The sequence below is a fragment of the Poecile atricapillus genome, chromosome 1 (assembly GCF_030490865.1).
Source record: "Poecile atricapillus isolate bPoeAtr1 chromosome 1, bPoeAtr1.hap1, whole genome shotgun sequence".
NCBI lineage: Eukaryota > Metazoa > Chordata > Aves > Passeriformes > Paridae > Poecile > Poecile atricapillus.
In genome coordinates, this window is record NC_081249.1 from 70,077,186 (window position 1) to 70,103,263 (window position 26,078).

The window sequence follows — 26,078 nt, forward strand, 5'->3', positions numbered from 1 at the left end:
CCCAATGTGTGTCATAAATCCTGGCTGAGAGCTCCTAAGGGCTAATTACTCTTGCAGAATTCATACCTCATTCTCGCTTTGGGTTTGCTTCTGCCCACAGGGTTCCTTTCCAGAGCTCCCCTCCAAAAATCAAACCTTGTATTTCCCTGTAACAGTGTTTGACAGCCTTGGAGACCAATGCTGTTTGTGGACTAGATTCACACATTGCCCTGAGCAAACAAGGGGCATGGGATCACCCACCCAAAGTATTCAGGATGTTCATCCAATATATTTTACACAAATGATTTGCTGAGCCCTCATCTATAAGAGCTCAGCAGGTGCTTGTGCCACCAGTAAGGGCATACAGAAGGAGAGGATGAGCTGAGAGGACTGACCCAGAGCTGATTGAGAAGATTGGTGCCAGTGTGACAAGCCTCACTGAGCACTGAGGACCGAAAGAAACCAAAATAAAAAGAGCACATTTTGGGAAGCACCGAGTGCTGATGAAGAAAAGGGGTTTGAAACAGAGGTGCCAGGTGGGGGGAGGTCTGTGCCTGGACTGAGGGCCAGGGAGCTGCTCTCAGGCACGGTGCTGGGAGCAGGCAGCTGGAGGAGACAGCTGCCAGTCACCAAGGCACAGGAGAGCAGGGCAGGCCAGGGGAGCAGAGTTTCTCAGCGCTCACACCAGGCAGAACCTGACCTCCCATTCCCATGGCAACCCTAACCCGGCTGCATCACACAGAAGCAGATGAAGGCATTAATTTCCCAGCAAAGCCATCTCAGACCCTCGGCACGCGCGAGGCAGCCGCCTTTGGGTTGCTGGGGGAACCATAACTTTTTAATCACACTGCATTAAGGTTTTTATTACTCTGCATATTTATAAGGGTTGGTTTATTCAGATCCAGAGAGAGAGAGAGAGATCTGCTATTTTTACTATGTCTTTCAGATTACCCCAGACTTTTCCCTGCATGGATGCGGGTGCAGGTGACCAGGGTGCCACTGTTGAGGGCAGATGGGATGCAAAATAATTATGGTGTGTGCGAGCAACACAGCAAACAGAGATGCTAAACAGAGAACTGCAAAGTATGTGAAGGAGGGAGATCACTGAGGTGGTAGATCAGTGCCTAATATAATGCATCGTATTTCTGTGCCTTTGAAGTGAAAAGACAACTGGGCTAAATTTTAGCAGGGTATTTTACATAAATGGAAGCGACAAACACATCAACAACCAAAAAGAATGACAACCAAAGAAAAAAAAAAAAAAGCTCAATTAACTACTTTATGGAAAGACTGAGGAACAAATGCAACCCTGAAGAGTTTTTCTACTCTCCATGGCCTTTGCACATCTCTGTTATTCCCACTCCTGGCTTTGCTCAAAAACATATTTGGAAATCTTTTAGAAAAACAACAACATTAGTCTTTCTTTGAACTAGCTGAAAAAAATCACCTTTCCTAAACATTTGGAAAAGCACAAGAGTGACTGACCTAAAGAAACCCTTGGAGGTTGTCCTGGACTCAAGGCTCAGACAGAATTGTTTCCTCAGATGTAGCTTCAGTGCTTTCACATATCCCTCCAAACTTTCACCTCATAGACTTGAGCATATTTATTCCTGCTGAGCCGCTTGGCCCATTGGACTGGCTGGAATGGGCAGTGTGGGATGCCAGGGCCAGGCATCTCCTTGGGCCATGGCAAGGACCAAGAGAGGTGCTATGAGGCTGCGTGCAGCTGACACAGGGTGAGTGGTTTGCCTCCCCCTGCCAAACCTTACAAACCTTCATGAGATGAGCTCATGCCAGGCAAAGTCTCTTCTGAAAGTAGCAGGAAAACCAAAAACTGTCAGCTTTGTGACATGTGCTTTGGAAAATCCCTTCCAGTGTTCCAGTCATCCCAAGCTCCATCCCAGACAAGCTGAGCAGCTGGCTGTGTCTCAGCCCAGGCTGCTGCTATCAGCCCATATGTGGCAATGATGTGTCAGGATAGAAACAAGATCTGTAGCTCCTTTCCTGCACTGGTTGCTGGGTCTTTGAAGAGGACCTTGGGCACCAGAAACATCAGAGACTCTGCAGGGGGTAAGAGCTGGTTTGTTTATTCCAGTGCAATGATTACTGGGAAGAGAAGTCAAAACCAGGAGCTAGTAGCATGTGTACCACAGTGGATTGCACAGATTGGGGTGCTCCCACTGCTCATGTTTGTCCTTTCCTCCATCTGCTCTCCTTTCTGTCTCTGCCAACTATTCTACAGCTCCCTAGGCCCTTCCCACTCCCATTAAGCAATGCCCAATGGTGGTACCTGCACCAAGAGCTGTGGTAGCAGCAGCCAGTGACCCAGGGGTTCTGGCACCTTTGTTCTCTCATCTCCTCCTCTAACTCAGCCAGCTCAGTGTCTCCTCTCATTCACTTTGCTGCAAGACTGATGATTTTCAAATTTTTGAAGATTTTGGGCTTTGACTGTCAGGCAATGACCAGGCAAATGCATCCCGTATCAAAAGGCTCCAGCTGTGCTGAGCAAGTGACCACACTGCAGGACTGAGGGGGCTGAGCAAAGCACATTTGCCAGGCTGCAACCACAGAGTGACCTTCATGTGGTGGCTCAGGGACAGCTGGCCCCACTGTGTGAGACTGCTCATTGTAGAGGAGCAGTCACCCTTGGTCAGACCAAATGTCCATCTGACCCCACAGCTTGTCCCTACCAGCCACAGATGCCATGGGAGGAGGGTGAGGACAGGGTGAACCAACTATAGCACCTTCCCAACCTCTTCTCTCCACCCATGGGGATCCAAGGGACCTCCTGGGCCAGAGTCAGTGTCTCTGTAGGTAACAGAGTTTAAATTATTTTCCTTTCATGACTTTTTCCTGCCACGTTTTGAAGCTGTGGCTGGCAGTGACAGGCTCCCATGGCAGAGCCCCACTGTGTAATGACATGCGGTGTGAAAGAACCTCTCTGTTTGGAAGCTGCCACCTCCTGCTTTTGCTCCACACATCCAAGGTGTTGGCTGGGAAAAGGCAATGAATGGCCATGGCCTGTTTGCTGTCCCCAGGCCTCTTCTATCACCTTTTTGGCTGAAAACCACTCCCTTTTCCTTGCTATTGCAACTGATCTACACCTTCAGCTAGGAACTGGGGTGGGCTGTTGCACGTGGCTGTGTGGCAGAGGCTGAGAGCTCATTCCTAGCCCAGGCTGGCACCTGCAGCTGCACACAGCAAGCCACCAGTGCTGGGCGTCCACACAGCCCTGCTGGCCACAGCACCGGGCCAGGGACAACGCTCACACTTCACCCCAAAGCCCTTTGCCAATGGTCAAAGCAGTCACTGTCAATGCTGTGACACCTTTATTTTTCAGTGCCCTTTTCTTCTCCATACAGCCAGTAACTTAGAAGCACACAAGATATTTTTAGACCTAACTTAGAAGTGCTTCAGGTCTGCAATTGGGTGACTCAGCTGCCAGTGCTATTTACTTCAGTTTTGCAATCAAACTGGGCAATTACAGCCCTGAACAGCTTTTAGAGACCGCATTTCCTTGTCATGCTGTCAGAGTTTGCACGCAGCGCTGTCTGTAAAGCGCTTTGCACACTTCGTGTCTGAAGGCTTTCTAAAGCAGGTGGAGAATAAAGCCCTGGGCTGTCACACCTCATCCCTCTGTCTGCTTGTGAAACCACCTTCCTGTGCCCTTCGTAACACCACCTCACTGCTAGAGGATCCGGCACGCTCTGCTGGGGATGCTCCCCAAGATGACAGCTCGCGAAGGATTGCTGCAGGATTTGGGTCACGGACGGAGTGCAAGGTGGCATTTTCTCCCTAATGAAAGTCTCTCTCACAGCTTTTTCCTTTCAGAGGAAGAAATCTTTGCAGCTCACAGAGCCATTTGTACTGGTTTAATGATGCTCAAGACATTTATCCTGAGGGAGAGTTCTGCCTGAGCTCCCTGTTTACTTCAAACCTACTTATTTATAACAACCTTTCTTCCAGTTCTTGAATCCTTCACCTGCATGAACATCTCCTCTAGATCATCTTTATTGAATACAGTTAAGTGTAGCTCATGGGGTTATTGAATTACAGGCATGAGCTTAGCAAAATGAGATAAATCACTCACATATTAGCCTCTCTCTATTAAACACATCTCACCCGGAGGCATTTTTCCATAAAACAGTAACTATATATCAAGCATTTGAATATTTGAAGCAGCTAAGGCGGGCTTCTCCTAGCAAGAAGGCACACAATGGGAATGAAGCAGCCCTCTCTGAAGGATGTTTTACTGCCTAAAATATTTATTAGAAATAGCACCCCCTGCATGAGGCTTGATCAGTAAGAGCCTGAGAGCTGCATTTGCTCTGATTTGATCAGATCTTCTTCCATGCAATGTGGCACTAAGTGGAGATAAGCCCTGGCACCCACCTCTGCTCAACCCCTGGCCCAGCAATGGGCCCATGCCAGGCACCAGCTCAAGAGGGACATTTTGAGAGTGAGTGGAGCTTGATTTGGGCAGGAGCAGCACTAGGAAATGCTGATGCCATCTGGGAATGCAAAGAGGACTCGGCTGCAGGCTCAGCCCCTAGCATGAAGGGGAGAAGCAGGTCCTGGTACTGCCCAGCCCCAAACCACATCACTGACTGCTTGCCCTGCAGCATGTCCCTCCAAAATATCTCCAGAATATTGGTTTGCTTTTCTCTCTAGGTAGTTTCTGGCACACCTTTTAACTTCTCTTACCGTGGTCTCAGCTTTGGCATTTTCAGAGTCCATGACATATTCACGTATAACCTTCTCTGCCCTGCTCTGTGGTTTGATGTGTCTTGGGTTTTGGGGGTGTTTTTTCCTCTCCTTGTGTGACTTGGAAGCCTGAGGGGGTGTGTGATGGTTTATTTGTGAGATTCTGATCCCCAACTGCATCTGATCCAAGCCATTGATGCTGTAAGATTTTCAGATCAAAAGACTGACTGAAATACCAATGGAAAAGAATACATGCATATATACAATAATCTGCCCTGATACATCACTGTGAAGATCAATAACCTCTCAGGACAGGCCATGTTCTGCATCATTGCTCCTTATGCACAGGATTTTGTTCTGAAAAGCTCTTGGATATTAACATTTCACAAATAATTAGCATAATCAATATTTTAATTCCCAGCAGTTTTAAGAATTGCACAAGGAATGTTAAAGATCAACAAAGGTGTACTTGGCATAGGTGTAACCTCATGGAGCATAACTACCCTGTTTAAATACTACTGTTAAAGGTGCTGCTCTTGAGGAAAGTCATTTTTACAATCCATTAATTAGGTTTCCAGCCAGTGAAAATGGTTTTCAGTGTGGAAAACCATTAACCCTTTTCTCTGGAAATCCATTTAATTCATTAACCCTTTTCTCTGGAAATCCCTTTAATTAACTGCAGATTCAGTAACAGTGATGACATCTCTATGTTCCCGTGTCCTCTGGGAAGGACACTGGGGCTTCTCTGCCCCATTTTGCAACATTCTGTAAAAAGCAGCAGTGGAAACAAAAGCTGCACCACCTTTTCTGCTGCCTCTGGCCCTGCACCCTTCAGGACCCCCTCAAATGCACTGAACCCCAGGAGCAGCACTTGTGGCTGCAGCACGCCTGGGCCAAGCGCAGTGGGATCAGTCACTGCCCCCGGGCACGTGTGTACAACGAGCTGGAACCAAACCAGGGGCAACTTCCCTTTCATGGCCTTTTGCTCAAATTGCAGGTTTGGTACACCCACTTTGTCCTCCAAATCCAGATTCCAGTTTGGCTTTTCCTCATTCCTTTGAGCTATGTGCATGTTGCTGTTTTATGGACATCTGCATGGTGCAGCATAGGTTACTCCATTAAAACACAAACCTCTGGGATACCATTCCTTCTTGTTCCCAGTGAACGGGATTTCATACTTTTTATTGTCTATTATAAAAAACAAAACCAATAGCTAGAAAAGTGTGACAGAAAAGCTTTCATGACAATGTTTTATGTTGATCCATTTTCCCTGCCTTCTTTCCTGGTGGAAGCCAAAATCACTCTTAAGAGCCATCTCCCACTCTGCACTATTTTAACCAAAATGATCCATCTCCTGCAAACACGACCCAGCCTGTGGTTCACTAGAGCAGTGGTTTGGCACCTGTGTCACCAACTTGCCCCATGCCTGTGCCTCACTGTTCACACACTTGGGATGCCGCACTCGTTGGTATTTCGTGGGCAAGGGCACAGCAATAAATCCCCAGGGGGCTGAAACAGGACTGCAGATCCGGCAGACGCTTGAAGCACCATGAGGAACCAGGTGCTGTGTAAGGCAGCTGCAGGACATGAGCTGGTCTCCTCCTTCAGCCCATTAGATTGCCTTTAAGCACCCACATACTCTGCAACTTTTCAGTTGGACAAAAGGAGGATTTCCAGCAGACTGTCCCTTCTGACAGCAGGTCCCCACAGCATCGCGAGACATCGATACCCCACTGAGCCCCAAGGCACCACAGCAGCCAGCCTGACCCACCAGCACCTCGCTGCCCACAGCTACCACCTCCCCTCCTCCCCCCAGGCCTGCAGAGCACTGCCTGAGCCCCCTTCTCCTCCTCCTGAGCAGTGGAGAAGCGTGTGATTGCAAATGACAGCCTCACCTCTTCACCCATGGAGCGGGGGCTGGATGAGATCCGATCAAGCAGCTGCTCATCAGCCCCAGGCATGGTCTGCCCATCACTCAGGAGGCACAGGCTGCTCTGTGTCCAAAGCCCTTGCAGGGCTCTCCCAGCAAGGCCTCCAAAGACACCGAGGGGATTTTCAAACCAGCTGGTTTTGTCTGGTGCCCAAGTACATTGTGCAGCTGTATTACATACCTGCATGGCTGGTGGGAGTGGAATCTATTTTAGGAGTTTATGCTGGGATTTCCTGGGCTGGGACATCACGCTCTGTTCACCTTTTCTTGATCTGAAAGCAAGGTGGGGCAGAGAGTCTGAAGCTGGCGCAGAGGACGTCAGAAGTGCCTGAGCTGTGTATGAGCTGTCTGCATGGTTTTACTTTGAGCTGAGCATACCTCAAAGTAAAACCCCCCTTTCACAGGGATCATTGCTGGCACACAAATGCAGGATTTATCCCCCAAAGAATCCTTCTCCGCAGTTTGCTGAGTACCTCCATATTCTGATCTACAGGAGCACATGGCTGAAGCTTGTGTGAAGAATGTGAAGAATGCCAAACAATATATCCTACTGTCTCCCTTGCTGAGGTAAGGGCACAAACTCACTACTAAGGTGGAGCTTGGCTAATGTAGGAACTTCACAGGTCCCTAAGCATACTTGAGAAACACTATAAACAGAAACAGAATTTTGATTTTAAAAGGTGATCGATAAGAGCAGCTCTTGGCACAGCTGGCCAGCCTTGTGGGAGGGCCAGCCAAATACTAAAGACAACCCTGCATAAACCATTGTAGGACGTGGTCAGATTTTGGCACAGTGGGTCAGAGAAGGAATGAGCTCCCATGAAAGAGAGCTGCTCTTTATACCTCAGCACAAGACAATACACCTCTTGGCCTTCTCACTGTAACCATGGGCATTCCATAAGCACCTGCTCAAGGGCTTTTCACCTTCATCTCAGCACTTCCATAAGCACTGTGCCTACACAAATCCCTACCTCATCTCCCTCCCTCAGACAGCCGCTGCATTCTGTAGGCACCTAATGGGGTTTCAGGGAGGCAGCTGCTCTTCACACACTGTGGGTGACACATTGTACAAATTCAAAGCTCCCATAAACATTAAGCAAAGGCTTGCTCCAAGGATATGGCAGCTTTCCCAAATCCCCAGCTGAGCAAACGGAAATGCTTCCCAAAAGTGCATGCCATAAAGGCTGTCCTTGGTGGTTCTGTGGGCTCAGGGCTATGTGCCAAGATGTGTTGAGCAGCTTAAATAACAACTACTCCTGCACTAGCCCTTTCACCACCTCCCCTGGCTCAGGGCACTGCCCAGTCCACCTACGTAGGACCAGAAATGTGAAGGGATAGTTAAACTCAGGGATAATTAAACTTCTTGAGAGCCAAGGAAAGGCACCCCAATCCTGGCAGGCTGAAAAGTACTTTTCAACATCTTGTGACATGGGAGCTTTCAGAGCAGTGATGGAGCTCATCCAGATTCCCATCCTGGGCTGGAGCTGGCACGCGTCACCCCAGGGCAATGGCTTCATTAGCATCAGTGCCAGTGTCCAGCTCTCCAGCACAGGATCCCTGCAAGTACAGACAGTCCTCTGGAGACAGCTCCTGCCATCACTGAAGCCAACCACCAAGATAAAGGCTGCCTGACTTCCTCGAGGAGAGGAACTTATCACAAGAGACCTGGTGGAAACAGCAGCAGCCTTGTTTCTGTTTTGCTTTCAAAGGGTAAGCACCTTTTTCTCATTCTATCCTACTACTGGAGTACAGCTTGTACATCCCATCATTCAGATGTCTGACAAATTATTTCACAGGCTGTTCTTTATCCACAGCTGTGACAAGCAAATTACATTGATTTAGGCTCATCTACCTTGGTCTCCAGGGACGCTGGATATTAAACTGTCTCAGAACTGGCAGCCTGAAGCAATGTCACCACTCAGCTTGAAGGAAGATGCTGGGATGGCTGCCCTACTCAACAAAAAAATTCTGCTCTATCCAGGGGAGGAACTAAAATATGGTGTAGGGAGCCCCCCATGACTCATTTCTTCTGCAGAAATGAGGTTCATCTTAACCATGGCAACAATATTTACTCCAAATGTCAGGTCTGCAACTTCACCACTGGCTCCAAGAAATACTCTGCGTCTTTCCTTCCTGATACACAGAAAGTCCTCTGAGATCCTGCAGGCTCCACTACCCCACTTGTTGGCTGCCAAACTGCCTAACCATGCCCATAAAATCGTCAGCAGGCACCACACATCCAAGGCAGAGATCACGGCTGGCCTTTCAGTGAAGCCAAAAGAGGGCTTGCCCAGCAGTGGCTTCAGAATGAAGGAATCATAGAATATCCTGAGTTGGAAGGGCCACACAAGGATCATCAAAGCCCAACTGGCTCCCTACAGGACAACCCCAAAAATTGTGATCTCACATGACTGAGAGCATTATCTAAGTGCTTGAACTCTGGCAGGCTTGGTGCCAGATTTCTCTTGGATTTTTCCCAGATTTCTCTGGGAAATCTGTTCCACTGCCCACCCACCCTCTGGGTGAAGAATCTTTTCCTAATATCCAGCCTAAACCATCCCTGGGAAAAAAAATAAAAATAGAAAGCTAAAGGAAAACCTGAACACTGGCCTACCCCTCAGCTGGGCATTGCTTGGGCACTGCCATGGGCAACTCAGTGAGTGCATTGAGTGTTTTCCTTTTTATATATATACACACACAGGAAAGAACAGGACAAAACCAGGCTTCTTTCTAGTTCTTCCTTCTGGGGAGGTGGGACTGCTCCTCCTCCCAGCACTAATGCTGAAACCCTCTTCAAAAGGGATCAGTGCAAAAGTTGTTTATTTCTTCTTAAAGCAGCTGGGTCTTTATTTGGTATGATAAATGCAGAGCTGCCACAGGCCAGGCTTGCTGGGAGTGCCAAGGTTAAGGTGCAATAGCACATTTATCCTCACGATCAAGTCAAGCTTGTAGCCCATTTTCAACGTAAGCCTACTCTAGCAAAACAATTTGTCCTTTAATCACAGCAACAAAGACAGGCAGGCTCCCAGATTCCAGCTATTTTAAATGCACTCAGATGGATCCAGATAATTGTTGGTGAGCAAGGAAAAGCTTTGAAGTTCTTGAATCCAGTAACAAAAGCTGAGCCACGTGAGGAAAGAGGCACTGCTCGCACGCTGGCTGCTGCTGCCATCTCCTCACAGGAACTTGTAAATCTTCTATTAAACCCTTCTCAAAGGTGCTTTCATCTCCTCCCCTCTCTGTAACCCTCACGTAAAAGCCCCATCAAGAGCATAACAACAGGATTAATGCATTTTCATACAGTTCAGGAAAGTAATTTAGAGCATTGCCCTCAGTACTTCTAAAGCCAGTATTAAAAAGCTTATTAGATGCAGAAGATCCCTCATAATCATCATGAATATGATGTGATTGACCTTACCTGCAATACAGAATCATACCCTGTCTTCAAGGTACCAGAGGTTATACCAAGCACGGAAAAACTTTTTTCTTTCCAAAGGCGTAGAGAAAAAACCTCAAGTACCTCCTGACAAATGATAACTGAGACATCAGTACAGGTCAAATATTAAGATTTGACTTCCCTGTAGGATGTGTTTGTTGATGTAATCTGCAATATATCTACTAAAAATGAGAATACAAGTGAATGAAATTGAAAGTAGGCTATTCAAAACAAAATGCAGAATCTAATTTAGTTTTATTACAATTATTTGATAAGCTGCATCTTTATCTCAGAAACATTCTTAATGAGAAAATTAAATTCAAGCATAAACTAATGGCAAGAGCACCTTTTGTCAACTGGATGCATTTCCTTTTGCAAAAATGAAATTCAAGCAAGTCTGCTACTTTTCAACTGTAGACATCACAATATCGTGGTATCAAATAAAGTCTGCTACTACATGAATAACATTATCTATTATGCATTAATATGAATATGCATCAACAGGAAACAAAAATTTGGGCCAATAGCACTTTAGCAAAAAAAAGTTACTCTTGGCAACATCTGAGTGCCTGGGAATAGTTTGGACATACTGAATAGGTAAGCTTAAAGCCTATATATAAATTAAGAGTAAAAACTGAAAATGCTTCCATTTGAAAAGCAAACCAAGTAGTTTAAGGCACTCCCACCTATATATTAATTTGTTCCAGAAACCAAGGAAAGACAGATTTTAACCTTTTATGTCAAAATTATCATTTTGGCATCATACAGTATCATCAAAGCAGCATAAATTCTTCACTCAGATTTTCTTCTTTAGTTTTAAGCCTCCTGAATACCTGAACCTGTAGTCCATCCGGTCAGGTAGTTCTATCCTCACCTCAAACATGGTTTGCCTTTCAAGGCTGGCTAGCAATTTGGTTCTTGCTTTGCCCTGTACTGGCATCTCAGTGCATTTGGATGAATCACACCAGTTGACATTCACACTGTGTGAAGCACCTGCAGAAAAATACCCTGCGTGTATTGCATAAATTCATGTCAAAATCATGGTGTGGTATTACCTATCAAACTAATACTGAGCTACAGAAACCTTGGAAGAACTCTCCAGACAGGAATGCCTATGGATTTTGTAGATGAAAAGGAGGTGCCTGATGTAGGGATGGTAGTTAGTAATAAATCCACTTTCAGAGTATCTCCAGCTGATCAGCTACATGTACAGACCAAGAGTAATGCCCTTTCTTTCTGCTGTTTAAAAGAAAAATTATCCTTCTCACCAGTTAATGGAAGCCTGCCCTGCAAGACAAATTCCTGCTGGATGCTGTTTCTCAGGACACAACCTGATACAGATGGATGGAGGAGCAGGGGGTTTTCAATGATAAAAAGGAATACAGGCAAAGGTCATATGCAGATTTATGAAAAATAAATTTATTACATAACACCTTGTTTTAACAATGTTTGATTTTTTTTTTTTTACTCAGAATACTTGTGTCATTCATGTAAAATAGTTTGATACAGTACATTGTATGTAAGTTTTTCCTCATAAATTCTAAGGCTCTCCTAACACCTTGTTCCTCTGCAGTAGGAATGGCACCCCTAAACAACGTGCGAACATTAAAAAATAAAAATTAACTGAACAAAATTTAAAATCCACTACACCAAGCTGGTTCTCAAAAATCATGACAAAATATCTGAATGGATGCCGCACCTCTTTAGGAAATATCATTCATGCTTTTTTAATCCCAAAGCATGCTCACAAATCATTAACACCAACAGGAAAAAAATAAAACACTGTCTATGACAATCATTTTAGTTTGTTTGCTGAACCAAACATGTTTATATCAATGACAACATACTTATTTTACTATCAAATAGCAGCTTTAATACCAGTCAAGTCATAGATTTCAAAACAAAAACAAAAACTTATGTTGGAAATAAATCTTTGGGACGTTTGTAATTGCTGGGAAAAAAATGCAAACGTTTCATGTTCTTAAAAAAATCTCATCGTAGCAATCATGTCGGTCATAAAACATTGATCTAGGTGGAAAATGAACCAACCCACAAAAGTCACTAAAAATAAACGTCTATCAAAACTGTCTGAGAGTTACGGTTAGTTTGCTTTTTTTGCCATGGTAACATATACTGTATGCTTCAAGTACCAGTTCAAAGATGTCGCGTACTATTGGTCAGATGAAGTTGTTACATCAAGAGAATTCACCACATACGACAACAAAAATGCTTGCCCCTAGCACATTTCACAGCTTCACCTGCTACAGACTGTCACTGAAAAAAATGCATCGGTCAGTCTGAACCATGTCAAGTAAACTACAGAAGTAGCATTATCCACAACACAAACCGTGCTAGCGCTTTCAAGTCTAACCCCCAAACCAGGTACGACGTGGGAGCCCCCGCTCGGCCCCGTGGCAGGGGGTGGGTCGTGGCGGTCGGACAGGTGGGAGGTGTGGTTGTACAGTACATTCTCTGGCCCAAGCCGGGCTCCTGGCACGCAGCTGCGCGGCCGGTCCTGCAGCATTAGCGACAGCGCATCGACGGCACCGGGTGCAGCTCAGTACCGGTGGGTCTGGTGCGAGTACTGCGGCGGCTGCTGGGAGGTAGCTGAGTATCCCATGCTGCTCTGTGGCTGCGATGTGCTTGGTCCGGGGTTGGGGTAGGCAGCATGGGGGTTGGAACGCTGCAGGGGGGGAAAGCACAGACACACAGCCATTCGTAACATGGACAGCACAAGACAATTTCATCTACTGACCAACACGCAGGGTCTCAAAGGAGCTGCACTTCCAGGCTTTGTTTCGCTTATTCTGATTACAGCAGGTAACAGATATCAGGAACTCCAGACTAGAAAATTACAGCTGCCAGCCTTGTGCCACACCCTAATAGCCTCCTGGGAATCTTCACCTATCACAGTCAAACCTCCAGCTAACCCTAGCTACTAGATAGCTACTGTGCACCTGCACATGACACTGGGCTACCACCACTCACAGATGTGGTCTTCTCCACTTGCTCCCTTCTCCTACCAGGAAGGTAGGCTGGGGTGGAGGTCCAGGTGAGGCATCTTACTGCTCATGAGCCACTCTGCCTTATTCTGCAGATTTTCACACACAGAGGATATAGTTGCCACCCTTTTGTGTGACCTAGGAGTACAGGCTGGGAGCACTGTGACTGGGCTTAGGTGTCATCTATCAGCAGCCTTAAAACACTTGAAGGAGAGTTTAAAGACAACAGCGACATGTTCCTCAGTGGAACCATATTATTTCAGGCAAAAATGTCCTTAGACTGTGGCCTGGGAGGTTCAGGTGGGACACTGGAGGAGGGACCATCTACGGGGACAGTACAGCACTAGAAGAACCTGCCCACAGAGTCTGTGAGGTCTCTCTTTCTATGAAGGTTTTTAGGACTCAGCTTAATATAGCCATGCTAACCTGAGTGAGTCAGAACTAGCAACAGCTCTGCTCCAAGAGGGAGACTTGACTAGATGGTCTCCAGAGGCCCCTTTCAACCAGCGCTCCCACAATTATCTGAGCGGAGCATTCATCATTGCAAAAAGGTCTCAGCAAACCAGCAACTGCCTACTTCAATTTTAACCTAAAAGTTATTATTTATTGATCATGTGTTATAAAGGAAAGAAGGACTGCCTGTGAGATTTGCAATAGAAGTATCTGACCACTTAGTACCATTTAACGTTTCATTAAATTATCACAATTTCAGTACATTACTGTGCTGGTTTACCTTCACATTAAGGTTTACATGCCCTCACAAACTTTGTGGCATTTAGAAACTGTGTAGCTTCTGAATTCTTAATATCACAGGACTATTACATTGCTATCACACCGGTATTATGTTTTTTAGGAAAAGCTGCTTCTAGAAGAGGCCTGGAAACTTCTATAAAGTAACTATTCCAGGACTAGGGTATTGCTACTGATACCTGAATAGGAAAAAAACTGTGGTGAGCTAACACCATGAGAAAGTAAAATATTAAGTCACAACATAAAACAAAAACCCCATTTTTTTTCTTGTTGTACGGCATTTAGAACAGAAGCTACACCCAGGATGCTGAGGTGAAGGCAGAAATAAAAAAGGCATACTCGTTAACGCATGCTCACAGGACTAAGCTAACACCTCCAGAGAAAAGGAGGAGGAACAGCTGGACCAACACTTAAAGTCAGTGGCAACAAACCAGCACTGCTGAACTGCACCATTAGCACAGTGACTGAACTTCTTGACATTTGCCTTCAGCCTTGAGGGAAGGACTAAGTCACTCATCAACAGAAGGGTCACAGCTCTGGGTCACCCTCTCCATGTTACAAATACAGGATGTACTTCAAAGAGCAAAAGTCTTGCACGCTGGTTTTGCCCACGTGTGGCTCCTGCATGTAGGAAACCACCACAAGTTTAACCATTTAAAACTGACCACTCATTTCACTTACAAAACACTTTCCAAATCCTGACTTCTAAAACAGATCTTATTTTAAGACACAAGCAATGAAAAAACAGATTCTTTCATGACACTCAGAGCAACAAATGGCTTTTGTTTAAGAACAAAAGTAAATATCCAATCCTTTCTAAATACCATTAAGCACCCAGAGGGTTATCACAAGCAAAAGCTCAGGGTAGTGGAATTGCTCCAGCCTGTTTAATCACATTGCCTTTGGGAGTGTCACATTGCAGATTTAAACAAGGAGGCAAGAAAGTCTGTGTGCCATGTGTCTACTATTTTTATGCATGGCAGAAAAGGATATGAGGTCAATGTGCTCTGCAGAGAGTAATTTGACTTCTGAGTGAATGCAGAAACTGTCTTAGTGTGCCTTGCCCAGGAGATGGCAATCCTTCTTCACAAGCTTTATATGGGGAATTTGAGCAAATCAAGTGAAGAACAAAGGAACAGGTGTTTGGTTAAAACAGAGGGCTGTATTGTAATGTTTGTTTTCCCTCTCCTCAAGTTGCTGGATCAGAAGCAAAAAATGCGAGGAATTTTTTTCAGGGAGACCTGAAACCATCAGTTGGAAACTGTTAGCTGCTTTTGTTCTAGTGCTAAGAAGTCCAGGTCTCCACTCTTTGATTACCATGTTTTTCAGACACCTTAATCAGAAAAAAATCTACTGCCTGCCTCTTTGCAAGACTAGGAGGGAAAAGATGTTTTTTTTTGTAAACCAGGTATTTTCCCTCCTAAAGGGATAGCAGAAAGATTGGTCAGGAGCAGACAAGTTAACAGTAAGAGCTCCTGAGACAGAAAAGCAGCAGTGACTATCTTAAGGGACAAGAATTCTGGAATTATGTTTGTCAACAAGGGCTGCCCTCACCTGTAATCCCAGGATGGATATCTGCGAGTACAAAAATTTTGATGAGCACTAACTGAAAACAAGGCAATACCAACTGGCTGATCAATTTGAGTCCTCTGATTTGTCAGCCAGCAAACCTCAGCACTGGCTCACAGAACTAGGAGCTGAAGTTTGTTCAAAATGCCACAATGCAGCAGCAAAATGAGGTGAAGGGCATGTAAATAGGGCATGTAAATGGAGCTCCCCAACACAGTAGAACCAACCTCTCAATCAACCTGCTTAGATGTGTGACTCCACCCGAGGGCAAGATTAAGAAAGTTACAGCTGTATTTGCCTTCTGCTCTGTGTGCATGTTTTTAAGAAGTGGAAAAAAGAGCCAATAAAAAGGCCAAAACAGCAACTGACTGCAGTTTGCCAAATTAAAAGGGATGAAACTCCTGTAAAAGTGCCTGTGATGGATAATCCTACTAAAAGAAATATGACATTTATACTTAGAGGCACCCCACCCTGCAGAACTATAGCTAAGGCTCACCACTGTCTCAAACAGCTCTAAAAATGTATATTGTTCAAGGACAATGACTTGCAAACTGATGTGTTATTGATGTCCTGGGATAAACTGAACAAAGGCACTTGGGGACTCATGTGAAGGGTCTCAATAAAGCTCTTGAAAATTATCTTATTTTACATTTTTGTAGTACTTTCAAGTTTCGGCCAATGCTGAGAGTACACAGATTTAGTTAAGGATGAAGGTAATGCCCCCAGGCAGCTTCTCAGGCTATGTGGTACTCTCAGGAACAAACTCTGAAACACAAGGCTTCAAAGGCCACTGGTGGTTCATGGAGAAGCCATGAAAGGCAAGTTGGCAGCAGCAGCTTTACTGACTCCATTCTTTAACTCTCCCTAGGTTTTGCTACAGACTGTAAGCCCAGCTAAGTGAGTGTCCATTATCAGGGTCTCACATTTAGATATTAATCTTTAAATTAACTGAAAACATTGCCAGTAGTTTCCATCTTCCCCATCTTTTGATTTCATCCAAGACTGTCTGCCAAGTGGCCACCTGTACTGTGTGTTCCATGTAAACCAGTATGCAATGGTCAGTTCCTGCAGGCTAACATTTCCAGCAGCATGCCTCCTCTTGAAATCACCTATTCCCCAGGCTTGCAAAAATCTCACTTTCTCTAGCCACTCCTGTGAATCATCTGAAGTCTTCCCTGACCCTCTTCTGTAATTTCTTAGCTTGTATTAACTAAAGGTTCTGTCCTTAACTCTCTTCTCTCCCAGTCTCCAGCAGCCATGTCATCCAAACCCAAAAACTCGGTTATCATTTGCTGGGATGACAAAGGTATTCTTATACTCCAGGCTCTGATTTCTTAATGTCTGAGCACAAGCTCAAATTCAGGAAGGCCAGAACACGTTTTTCTCTTTTCCTCAAGTGCTTTTTCCCAACATGGCTCCTCATCTTCCTCACTCATTGACTGCCACCATCTCACCTGTCTTCAGATCTGTAATATTTGCCCTATTCAACCTGGGATCTCCCCTGCTCTTCAAAAGAGATTATGACAGCATCATGCCAAGTCTTTATTTGTCATCCAAAATACCATTTCTGCATCCATTAACCCAACTAAAACACCTGTTCAGCTTCTTACTTCACAGCTTTTTACTGCAATATCCTCTGCCTCCCACCATTACAGGCTTGTTCAAGCAAGAAATGGCATTTTTAGGTGATATAGAGCACACCATAACAGGCTCCTGGTCCATAACCATTAGCATTTCCTCATATGAAGGTAATAACTAGTAACTATAATAATGTCTGATCCTAATTTCCTTACTGCTAACCTAAAGAGCATCAGGATATCAACAAATCATCAACTAAATGAATCTGAAAAAAACAAACAACAAAAAACAAAAGGTACAAAAAATTACCAGCTAATACAGTGACATTTACAAAATTACTTTTTTAGTTTGAAGAAACACTGGTCTAAACATGAAAAGCAAATATGCAATATGTGAATAAAACAAAATACCTGATAGTCTGAGGTCATAATAAGTCCACCTGAGGTAGTGGTAGGAGGAACAACTCTCACTTTTTTCAGTGGGGGTCCCTGTGTGTGACTGTTGTCTTGATTCCCTGGATGACCAGTTCCATTAGTATGGTTATTGCCCTGCTGCTGCTGCTGGTTCTTCTCAATTGTTTAAACACAAAGAAAAATTTCAACTCAAAAGCAGCACATGAAATAACATGAAATCAGGAAATAGTGTAAAAGCCAGTGAAACATGATGATACTGTTCTTCTAGTACTTACTTTGTCTCCTTTATCATCTGGTTCTTCTTCTGTTAAAAATTCTCGTTTTGGGTAAGGGATTTGACAACCTGCAAAAACACTGTCCCCCAAAAAAGTCTATTTATCACTGTATTAGAACAGAAGGGTTAGACCTGTAAGATTCACACTACACCCATGATAGTTGCAAGTTGCCTGAGCCATCATTTAATAACCGTAATTAAGGAAGAAGTTTTCCCTGTCTGACTATCACCGTATGCTAAACTTTGCAAAAATATATTCACATTTGAATTTAATGTTCATTTGGCTCTTATACACCAACTTGAGCTCCCAATATTTTTTTTGTTGGCTAGAAAGGTACATTACCTGTTAGGTATCTGTGTGTTGGCTAGAAAGGTACATTACCTGTTAGGTATCTGCACTATAGTTATTGTGTAATTCACAATCTCAGGACAAAGTAAAAATACTCCTGGAAACTTCACTGACTATTAACAGAACCACCCGGAAAAAAGGGTTTTAAAGTAACTAGAAATTTCACCTGTCAATTCATATCTCACAGTCCACATGGATTTGCTACTGCTAGTGCAAGCTAATATTTACCTGCCCTTCATGAGTCGAATGTATTTATAATAAAGTCTCTGTACACCTGTTAGCAGTACTCATTGTGTATTCACTAAAATGTCAACCTAAATTTGAGAAAAAAGCCTAACACTATCCTAAAAGCAGTTTGTGCAACAGCCAATCATTCGCATGACTTTAAATCACAGAGACAGGTCAGGAGATGCTATAAATAATCCAGTAGGCTTTAGTGAAATAATTAAATTTTTAATTAATTCCTTATAAGTATACATATTTTATAAATTCTTCCCTACATAAGGGTAGAGAATCACAGACAGGATGTACTAATAGATTTCCTAAAAGGGTGTACAGTCATGCTCTCTGGCTAGTCTCTTGGAAGATGGGCTTAATTTTTAATGAGATCATTCATTGTCCATACATTTTCTCCCTTTTGTAAATCTGCCTGTGCAAACAAAAAAGAGGAGTGTCTACAGAAAATGGATTTAAGTTAAGGATGACAGCACAGAGACAGAGTTGACTTTCCCCACCCAGTGAATTTACAGCAAAGGCTAAGACAAAAATGTAAACTAATTAGAGACTGTCATCTGGAATTCTGAGGCAGAGAAGTGGACCTGCGGGCACTTAGCAGTTGTCTACCAAGATCTGTAGCATGCATAATCAACCTGTCAGCAAGTAACAAGATTAGTGCTGCAACTAATAGGATCAAAGTTCCATAAAGCAAGAGATTAATAAAAATGCTACTTAATTTTAAAAACCACGAATAGCATTTTAGTGGTTATAGCTCTCTTCAGTTGTTAGACAGTAGACAGTTAGACAGCTCAATATTCAGAAACATACTTAGGGCAGAGAGAAAGCACAGTTCTAAAGCATCTCCAAATGCACTGATAGGTTAATAAACTGACCACTTACTCAGATGTGGGAAGAGGATCTTCCAAGAAGTAAGGATCCTGCATAGCCTGTTCTGAGGTAATTCTCTTTATTGGATCCATAGTGAGCAATTTCTGAAGCTGAAAAAACAAATCAGAAAAAACAAAAGAAAAAACACCTTTATGTTACCAAAACCATTTATAGAAACTTCACTGTATTCTTGGAAGACAAGATGATACAAATGTGTCTGAACTCAAAAGACTAACCATAAATGGCATAACCACATTCTTCTCTCCCCTTAAAATAGTAGTTTCATTTCCTATCAAAGGACACTCAGTTCCAGTCACAAGTGATTTATCAAAACCATTCAAAAAGTTTCCACAATGTACTAGCAACTTTAATCATAAAATAATTTGTTGGGTTGGAAGGGCCCTTTTGAGGTCAGGTAGCCTAGCCCCCTGCCATGGGCAGGGACACCTTTAATTCGACAAGGTTGCTCAGAGCCCTGTCCAGCCCAACCTTCAACACTTCCAATCATGGGGCATCCAGAACTTTCTGCAACCTGTTCCAGTGTGTCATCATTCTCTGAATAAAGAATTTCTTCCTAATATCCAATCTAAATCTACTTTCTTTCATTATAAAGCTGTTATCTCTTGTTCTATCAAAAAAATGTTCCTTTCCAGCTGCCTTGGAGACCCTCTTCCGAGTAATGAAAGGTGCTATAAGGTCTCCTGGGAGCATTCTCTTCTCCAGGCTGAACAAGCCCTGCTCTCTCAGCAGGGGAGAGGTGCTCCAGACCTCTCATCACCTTTACAGCCCTCCTCTGGACACAGCACCCCAGGCGAGGCCTTGTGAACCAGGAACACCAGACCACAGCTATTTTATTTAGCTCTAGTGCTCAGCTGCAGTGATGCACTCTTAAACTATGTGTTTCTTATTCAAAATTTAGTCTGGTGTACATGCATATACTTCTCTCCATCCACCCAAGCAGCTGTATGGAATATAGCTGTGCTGGACAAGGAACATGAGATAACCTTCAGACATCACACAGAAAAATTGTGAGTTTTCATGTTTCACCAATACAACAGTGTCCAAGGCAAAACTGCACCATGACATATTGTCAAAGACAATGGTCTTTAAAACAAATACCTCACTTTGAACCTGTAGTGGGTTTTTTAAAAATTGTGGATCTAACAAGGAAATACATATGAAAATAATATTAATTCACATTTTCTAGTCATACTTTTTACAGGATTCATGCATTCACCTTTTTAAAAAGATCCAGTGTCATGATCTAAGTCTGATCATCTCCTTTCACTAGCTATTAGGTGAAAATTCATAACAGCAATGCAAATCACACTTCAAAAGCTGAGGTCAAGAAAGTACATTTCCCTCCTCAGCCTTCAGTTTTGACAGCATGGTTAAGAACATGATAACTATGAAATCCCACCATCAAACCAGTTTTGTTTTTCACATCATCCACAAGAACCCACAGTAAGTTATTTCAGCTCTCTGAGTCTACATGAAGTTTTTATAGAATATTATTTCTTTATCTATATATAGAATAGATATAGATTTATTCCGTAGAAAGAATTCCACAAATCTATCTATAGAATAGATAATAGATATATAGATATGTAGAATATCTATCTATCTATATATAATATTATGTTGAACAAGCCAATTCTTACTCTCAAAAAGCATTGCGAAGAGCCAGAAAAGGAAAAGGCAAAACATAACAGAACTGCCAACACACTGAAAAACACAAATAAGAAGCACTGCAAAATTCTGGCATCATTTCTGGTGATTTGATTCTAGAGCTGTCCATCACATGCTGACAAGTCTTGGAAATGATCAGCCTTACAAAAAGATATCAAAATGACTGTGCAACCATTATCCATCCAGTGGATCAAAACTTTGGTTCTGCCTCCTTGTACAGATGCCACACAGAAGTGAACCTTCCACATATTTTTACAAATATTTCCTATTTCAAAAACTGCTTGATGTAAAGATCACCTGGCTCAATGACACAATAAAAATGCACTAAGCTTCATACATCAACAATGAATGGGACAATCACTACAGTTCATGGACAAAAGTAATCACATGGAAGATCAAGAATCACTAAATTAACCAGAGACAGCAGCTGTTTACCATCCTCTAGGGTATAAGTAAGTAGGAAAAAAAAATCAGGAATGTGGAAGTGGAAAAATAGTAAGCTGCAAAAGCAGGCAGGAGCCAAAATTTTCTGAAGTCAACACATCAGTTCTGCCTGTGAAAAGGGACCATGTACATGAATGTCTGTAAAGAGGAGAAAAAAAATCTGGTTCATTCTAGTTGGGAAATCAAAATATTTTTTTTTGGCATTGACAACAATCTACGCATTTACATATTTTAAAACAGTAGATTATAAAGATCTTTCTAATCTGTTCTGATGCAGAGAGTGAAAGGAAAAGGTACTTGTATCTTAATAGCTGTGAAAGAGTAAGATCTTGGAATACCTCTGGAAGAACTGCTACCAAGATTCTGGAGAGGTCCAAGGCATTCATCGGCAGCTGACCTTAGCCTCAAACAAAAGTGGAAACCTAAGACACAGGTTCTAATTTTGGCAGCTCCTGAACAGTATTTTAAGACTTTATTCTGAAAAGTTCAGGTTTTTAAAATGGGATCTAGTGAACTGTTCTGACTGACAGCAGTTAGCAAGAAATTGATAAAATTCTATTAGAGCTAATGAACTTCACAGTACTTCTCTCACATCCAGAGCTATGGGAGGTACAGAAGATCACAGCTACATCTACACTATTAAATGTTCTGCCTGCTTTTTAGCTTCCTTGACACTGACTGACAGCATCCAGATCGCACAAAGTTCCCTCTCTTGCCATCAGCTGTGTTGAGTGAAGGTGGGTGAGGTACTCCTTTAGGAATGTGTTCAGCCTGGGGTCCAAGTGCCAGCTCCCCTGATGATCCTGTTGTTCAGCACTAACAGATATAACCAAGGATGGAGGAGTGACAGTGGTCTGGTAAAGGATACCATTCCCTGATTCTGCATGTTAATGTAACCACTGCTTTTAGGTACAAACACGCTGAACATGTTCACACAGTTATAATCCCCTTGTGCTACAGCAGAGAGAAGAGAAAATGCAGCAGTAAGTGTTTTAAACTATTTTCATATGACTATTTTGTGTCTAGTTTTGTTGCTCCACTGAAAACAACTTCTAATCTTGCAAGGCAGACCACAGGAGAAATTTCAGATTGGTTTGGACACAGCATTCATAGCTTGTAAGAGAAACTAATTGATTCAGAGGAAGTCTTGTTATAGGCCTCTCTCAGAGAGGACTGGTTTCCTTGCTTATGTACACATTTCTAGTATTTCACCAACTTTTCACCTCAGAGAGCAGAGACACTTCACAGTAAATGATGCATAACAGTACAACTACAATCACTACCTGATTCAGTCTGTTGGGTTTAATCTGAACCTTAAATTTAAAATCTCTATTTTAGACTGATCTGCTTGGAAACCCTCACTCAAACCTGCTGAAGCAGCACGCCAAAGGAAGAATATTGCATCAGATCTGGTCTGACTGAAGGATAAATTCCAGAATGTATACAGAGGGAAGAGTACTAAACTGAAAAAAGACAGCTGCTTAAAAACCACTTGTGTCTGGCTATCCAGGGAGGTACAGCTTCCCGCAACTTGAGCAAAAGTTATGTGGCCCTCAGATGTCCAGGCCTCTCCACTATCTTCTCTTTTCTCCAACTTGTTCTTCTCACCTCCGAGATGAAAAATCTTCTCCTTTTCCTCCCTCACTCCCATCCACCTCCCAAATAATTTATTTCAGCATTTGAGCCTGAAAATATTTAATCTGAATAGGAAACATCAAGATAAGGAGGATGTCCATTCAGAGAGACTAGACACCTGTAAATTCCTTCTTCTCCATATCTAAATATATGTATACAGTTCCTTGTAGCAACCTGAATGTTCTTTAAAAAACAGACAAAAAAGCTCAGTAATTTCTGAAACAACACAACACAAGTACTTCCAGGGCTAATCAAGTGCATAATTTTAACAGGAGTCTTCATAAAGGATGCTATACATTGTAGAGAAAATAATTATTGTAAGGGTTCTACAAAGTATTCAAAGAAAGCTACAACAGATTAGTGAAGAGGGAAGATATACTAAAATTTTCCAAACTACATGTCAAAATCCTAAATTAATTTTCTTTTTAAGTCTGTAAGATCCAAACTTGTATCATATCATAGCTTGGTTTGGGTTTGAAGGTATCTTAATAACCATCTTGTCCCAACCACCCTGCAAAGGGCTGGGGCACCTTCCAAGTCAGTCCCAGTCACATCTGACCTTAAAACACTTCCAGGGATGGGACATCCAGAACTTCTCTGTGCAAACTGTCCCAAGTGCCTCACTCCCCTCACAGTCAAGAACTTCTTCCTAACACACAATCCAGCTCTAGCCTATTTCAGCTTAAATCCATTACCCCATGTCCTATCACTGCTTGCCCTTGCAAAAAGTCTCTACACATGCTCCCTTTACATATCGAAAGTCTGCTCTAAGGTCTCTTCAAAAGCTTAAAATGAATATCCAAAAATCCAAAAAACAGGCATATAGGAATTTTTAAAAAGTAAAAATAAGCTATTGAAAGTATGCAAAGCAGCAAAATGGCTAAGAATTGTAGCAACACTGCAAATATAACTACAGGCTAAGCATGACTTAACAAACACTTCAAAATTATTTGATACTGAATCTAATCCAGTGAATGACGCCCAGAATCATTTTGTCAATGTGAGAAGATAAAGTGATTTTGCAATTTTCAGATTGCAGAGTATCAGTTATTCCTAACTTTATTTATGAAGTTAGTTACAGTGGACTTGACACTAGCTCAACTCTTACTTGAAACAAGTGTAACATATACAAGGGATTAGATTTTTTATGTATGCAAGAACTTACCAAGTGGAATGCCTTACTATCTGGTTTAACTTTATGTTTTTCCATATATTTGATAAGGCTGCAGTTGGTATACCTAGAAAAGGAAACAGAAGTTGTATTTCTAATAGGCAAATCATTGATACTGCCAAGTTTTATTGGTAGCCACAAAACATATTAATTAATAAGAGCAGCTCAGTCTCCCTGTAAATCCAATAAGCAGGGAAAAACCACAACTATCAACACCAGAGATTCTTAAAAATCAGAATTGCAGAAAGGCATGTTTCCCTCACATTCTCATAAAAGCGTATCACAGTCACACAAAAAGCACAATTTTAACCCACATGCAGACAGCAAACTATCAACTGGATTTAAACTGCCTGGTAGCAATTTGACTACTATGCTGTTTGATTTGTGTCTTTCTCATGACAGTGAAGATAGAGATAAATACTAAGCTCATCTGAATGCTCTCCTGCAACCTACAACTTGCTGCAAGAACATTAATGTATTTATTCTTTTTTTGAAGAGAAGCTGAAAAAAAGGGTTTTTAAATGGTTGCAATAGCATGGCAGCTGCAAGAAATGTATGTAACTGTACAGCCCCAAATGTCTCAGCACAGAAATCAGGCAACAGGGCAGCATTTCAACTGCCGGTATTAGCCTGTGGCAATGTGACAGCAAAGCTGAAGGTTATTTCCTTCTTTAGTCACTGTAAGCTACCCTAGGCACCAAACCTGACAATTATACCCACTGTTTGCTGGAAATGGTATAAGGTTACCAGACCCCTTTTCAACGGAACTCAACAGAATTCTGTTGAAAAGGGGTCTGGTAGCCTTATACCATAAGAAATACAGAAATTCATTGCCAGTACCACTGATTTGGGACCAGCTGTGCTTTGATACACTGTGCTCTGCAAACTTCAGAGCTGCATGGGGTCTTACTGGCATCACCTGCCACCTTTCCCTTCACAGCCTCTCTGGCTGCTCTTCTGATCCACCTCAACAGCCCAAGTTCATCACTATGAAACAACTTTCTTTTTCATTTTTCACAATCTAAGTCATAACAATTTCACAATCCTTGCTTGGCATCTACATAGAAAATAACTTGAGTTGCAAGAAATTTAGTGTAGGAAAGAGATATAAAATATGTTATAAATATTAAAAAATATCAAGAAAGTTCAACTCAGACTTACGTGTTTCTCCGGAAATCTTTCATTAGGGTTGAATGTTCTGGCATCTTTTTTATGTCTTCCCAATCTTTATCTGCAAAGCAGTATTAATTATTTTTTCCCTTTCTATCTGAGTAAAACAAAGCATTTTCAAGTATCTCCACAGCCCTGATTTCTACTTTTTACTGCTGCTCTAACCTTGCAGTTAGTCTTTGTACTCCATAGCTCCTATTCCTTCATCACCTCTTCACAATAAATCATACCAACACCTAAGAGGTTCCAGCTGTGTGCTGATTAACTCAAGAACTTGAATAAAGGATGCCAGTTACTGTGCCCACAAAACAATGCTGAAGAAAAACACATCAGGCCTTGTGCTTGAACCCTTCAGGACTGTTTTAATTTATTTAGACACAGCTGTGTTCTCAGGACAGGAGTACACAGGACTCCAGTAAACCCTGTCTCCTTCTAAGGGATTCTCTGTTCTGACCGCGCTTTTAGTTATAGGAAAACACCCAGAGGTACTTCTGCAAAGAAAGAAGTATTGTTAGCAAACAGAAAGTTAAGAAAAAGTCAAGTTTTCACAGTCAAATTAAAGAATAATTCATCTTAATGTAGACGAAGGCTGAAATGGATTTAAAATAAAAAAAACTCACTATCAGTACTTAGCCTCAAATATTTTAATCTCTAATTCCTGAAAAGGCTCTGTGGGCAACTAATTTGGTTCAATTCAAATCTTTACTAAGTCTGATCACTACTGGAGAAGAGCAAGTTTAAAAGCACCAAATAAATCAGAGATAATTATGTAATCATTACTTAGTTAAACAAAATATTCTCCTCTTTCCTATCCCAGAGACATGAGAAACTGTTTCAGATCTGGCAAGTGCCAATTAAAATGCAAGAAAATTGCTGTAATT

At 42.6% G+C, this 26,078-nt stretch overlaps 1 protein-coding gene across 6 annotated transcripts in view; it reads right to left on the reverse strand.

The window, feature by feature from the left end:
* Positions 1-26,078, reverse strand: part of CDK8 (cyclin dependent kinase 8) — a 109,614-nt gene that overhangs the window by 22,583 nt on the left and 60,953 nt on the right. For 4 of the 6 annotated variants that reach the window (XM_058856641.1, XM_058856613.1, XM_058856650.1 and 1 more), the window contains 6 exons: positions 25,189-25,258; positions 24,022-24,094; positions 19,101-19,198; positions 17,637-17,715; positions 17,359-17,517; positions 11,447-12,732 (listed from right to left, as the gene is read on the reverse strand). In XM_058856641.1, the coding sequence (XP_058712624.1) occupies positions 12,607-12,732; positions 17,359-17,517; positions 17,637-17,715; positions 19,101-19,198; positions 24,022-24,094; positions 25,189-25,258 (605 nt within the window). In that variant the 3' untranslated portion in view covers positions 11,447-12,606. Of the gene's footprint in view, positions 1-11,446; positions 12,733-17,358; positions 17,518-17,636; positions 17,716-19,100; positions 19,199-24,021; positions 24,095-25,188; positions 25,259-26,078 lie in introns of those variants that run through there. The other 2 variants (XM_058856622.1, XM_058856632.1) reach the window with 2 other exon arrangements.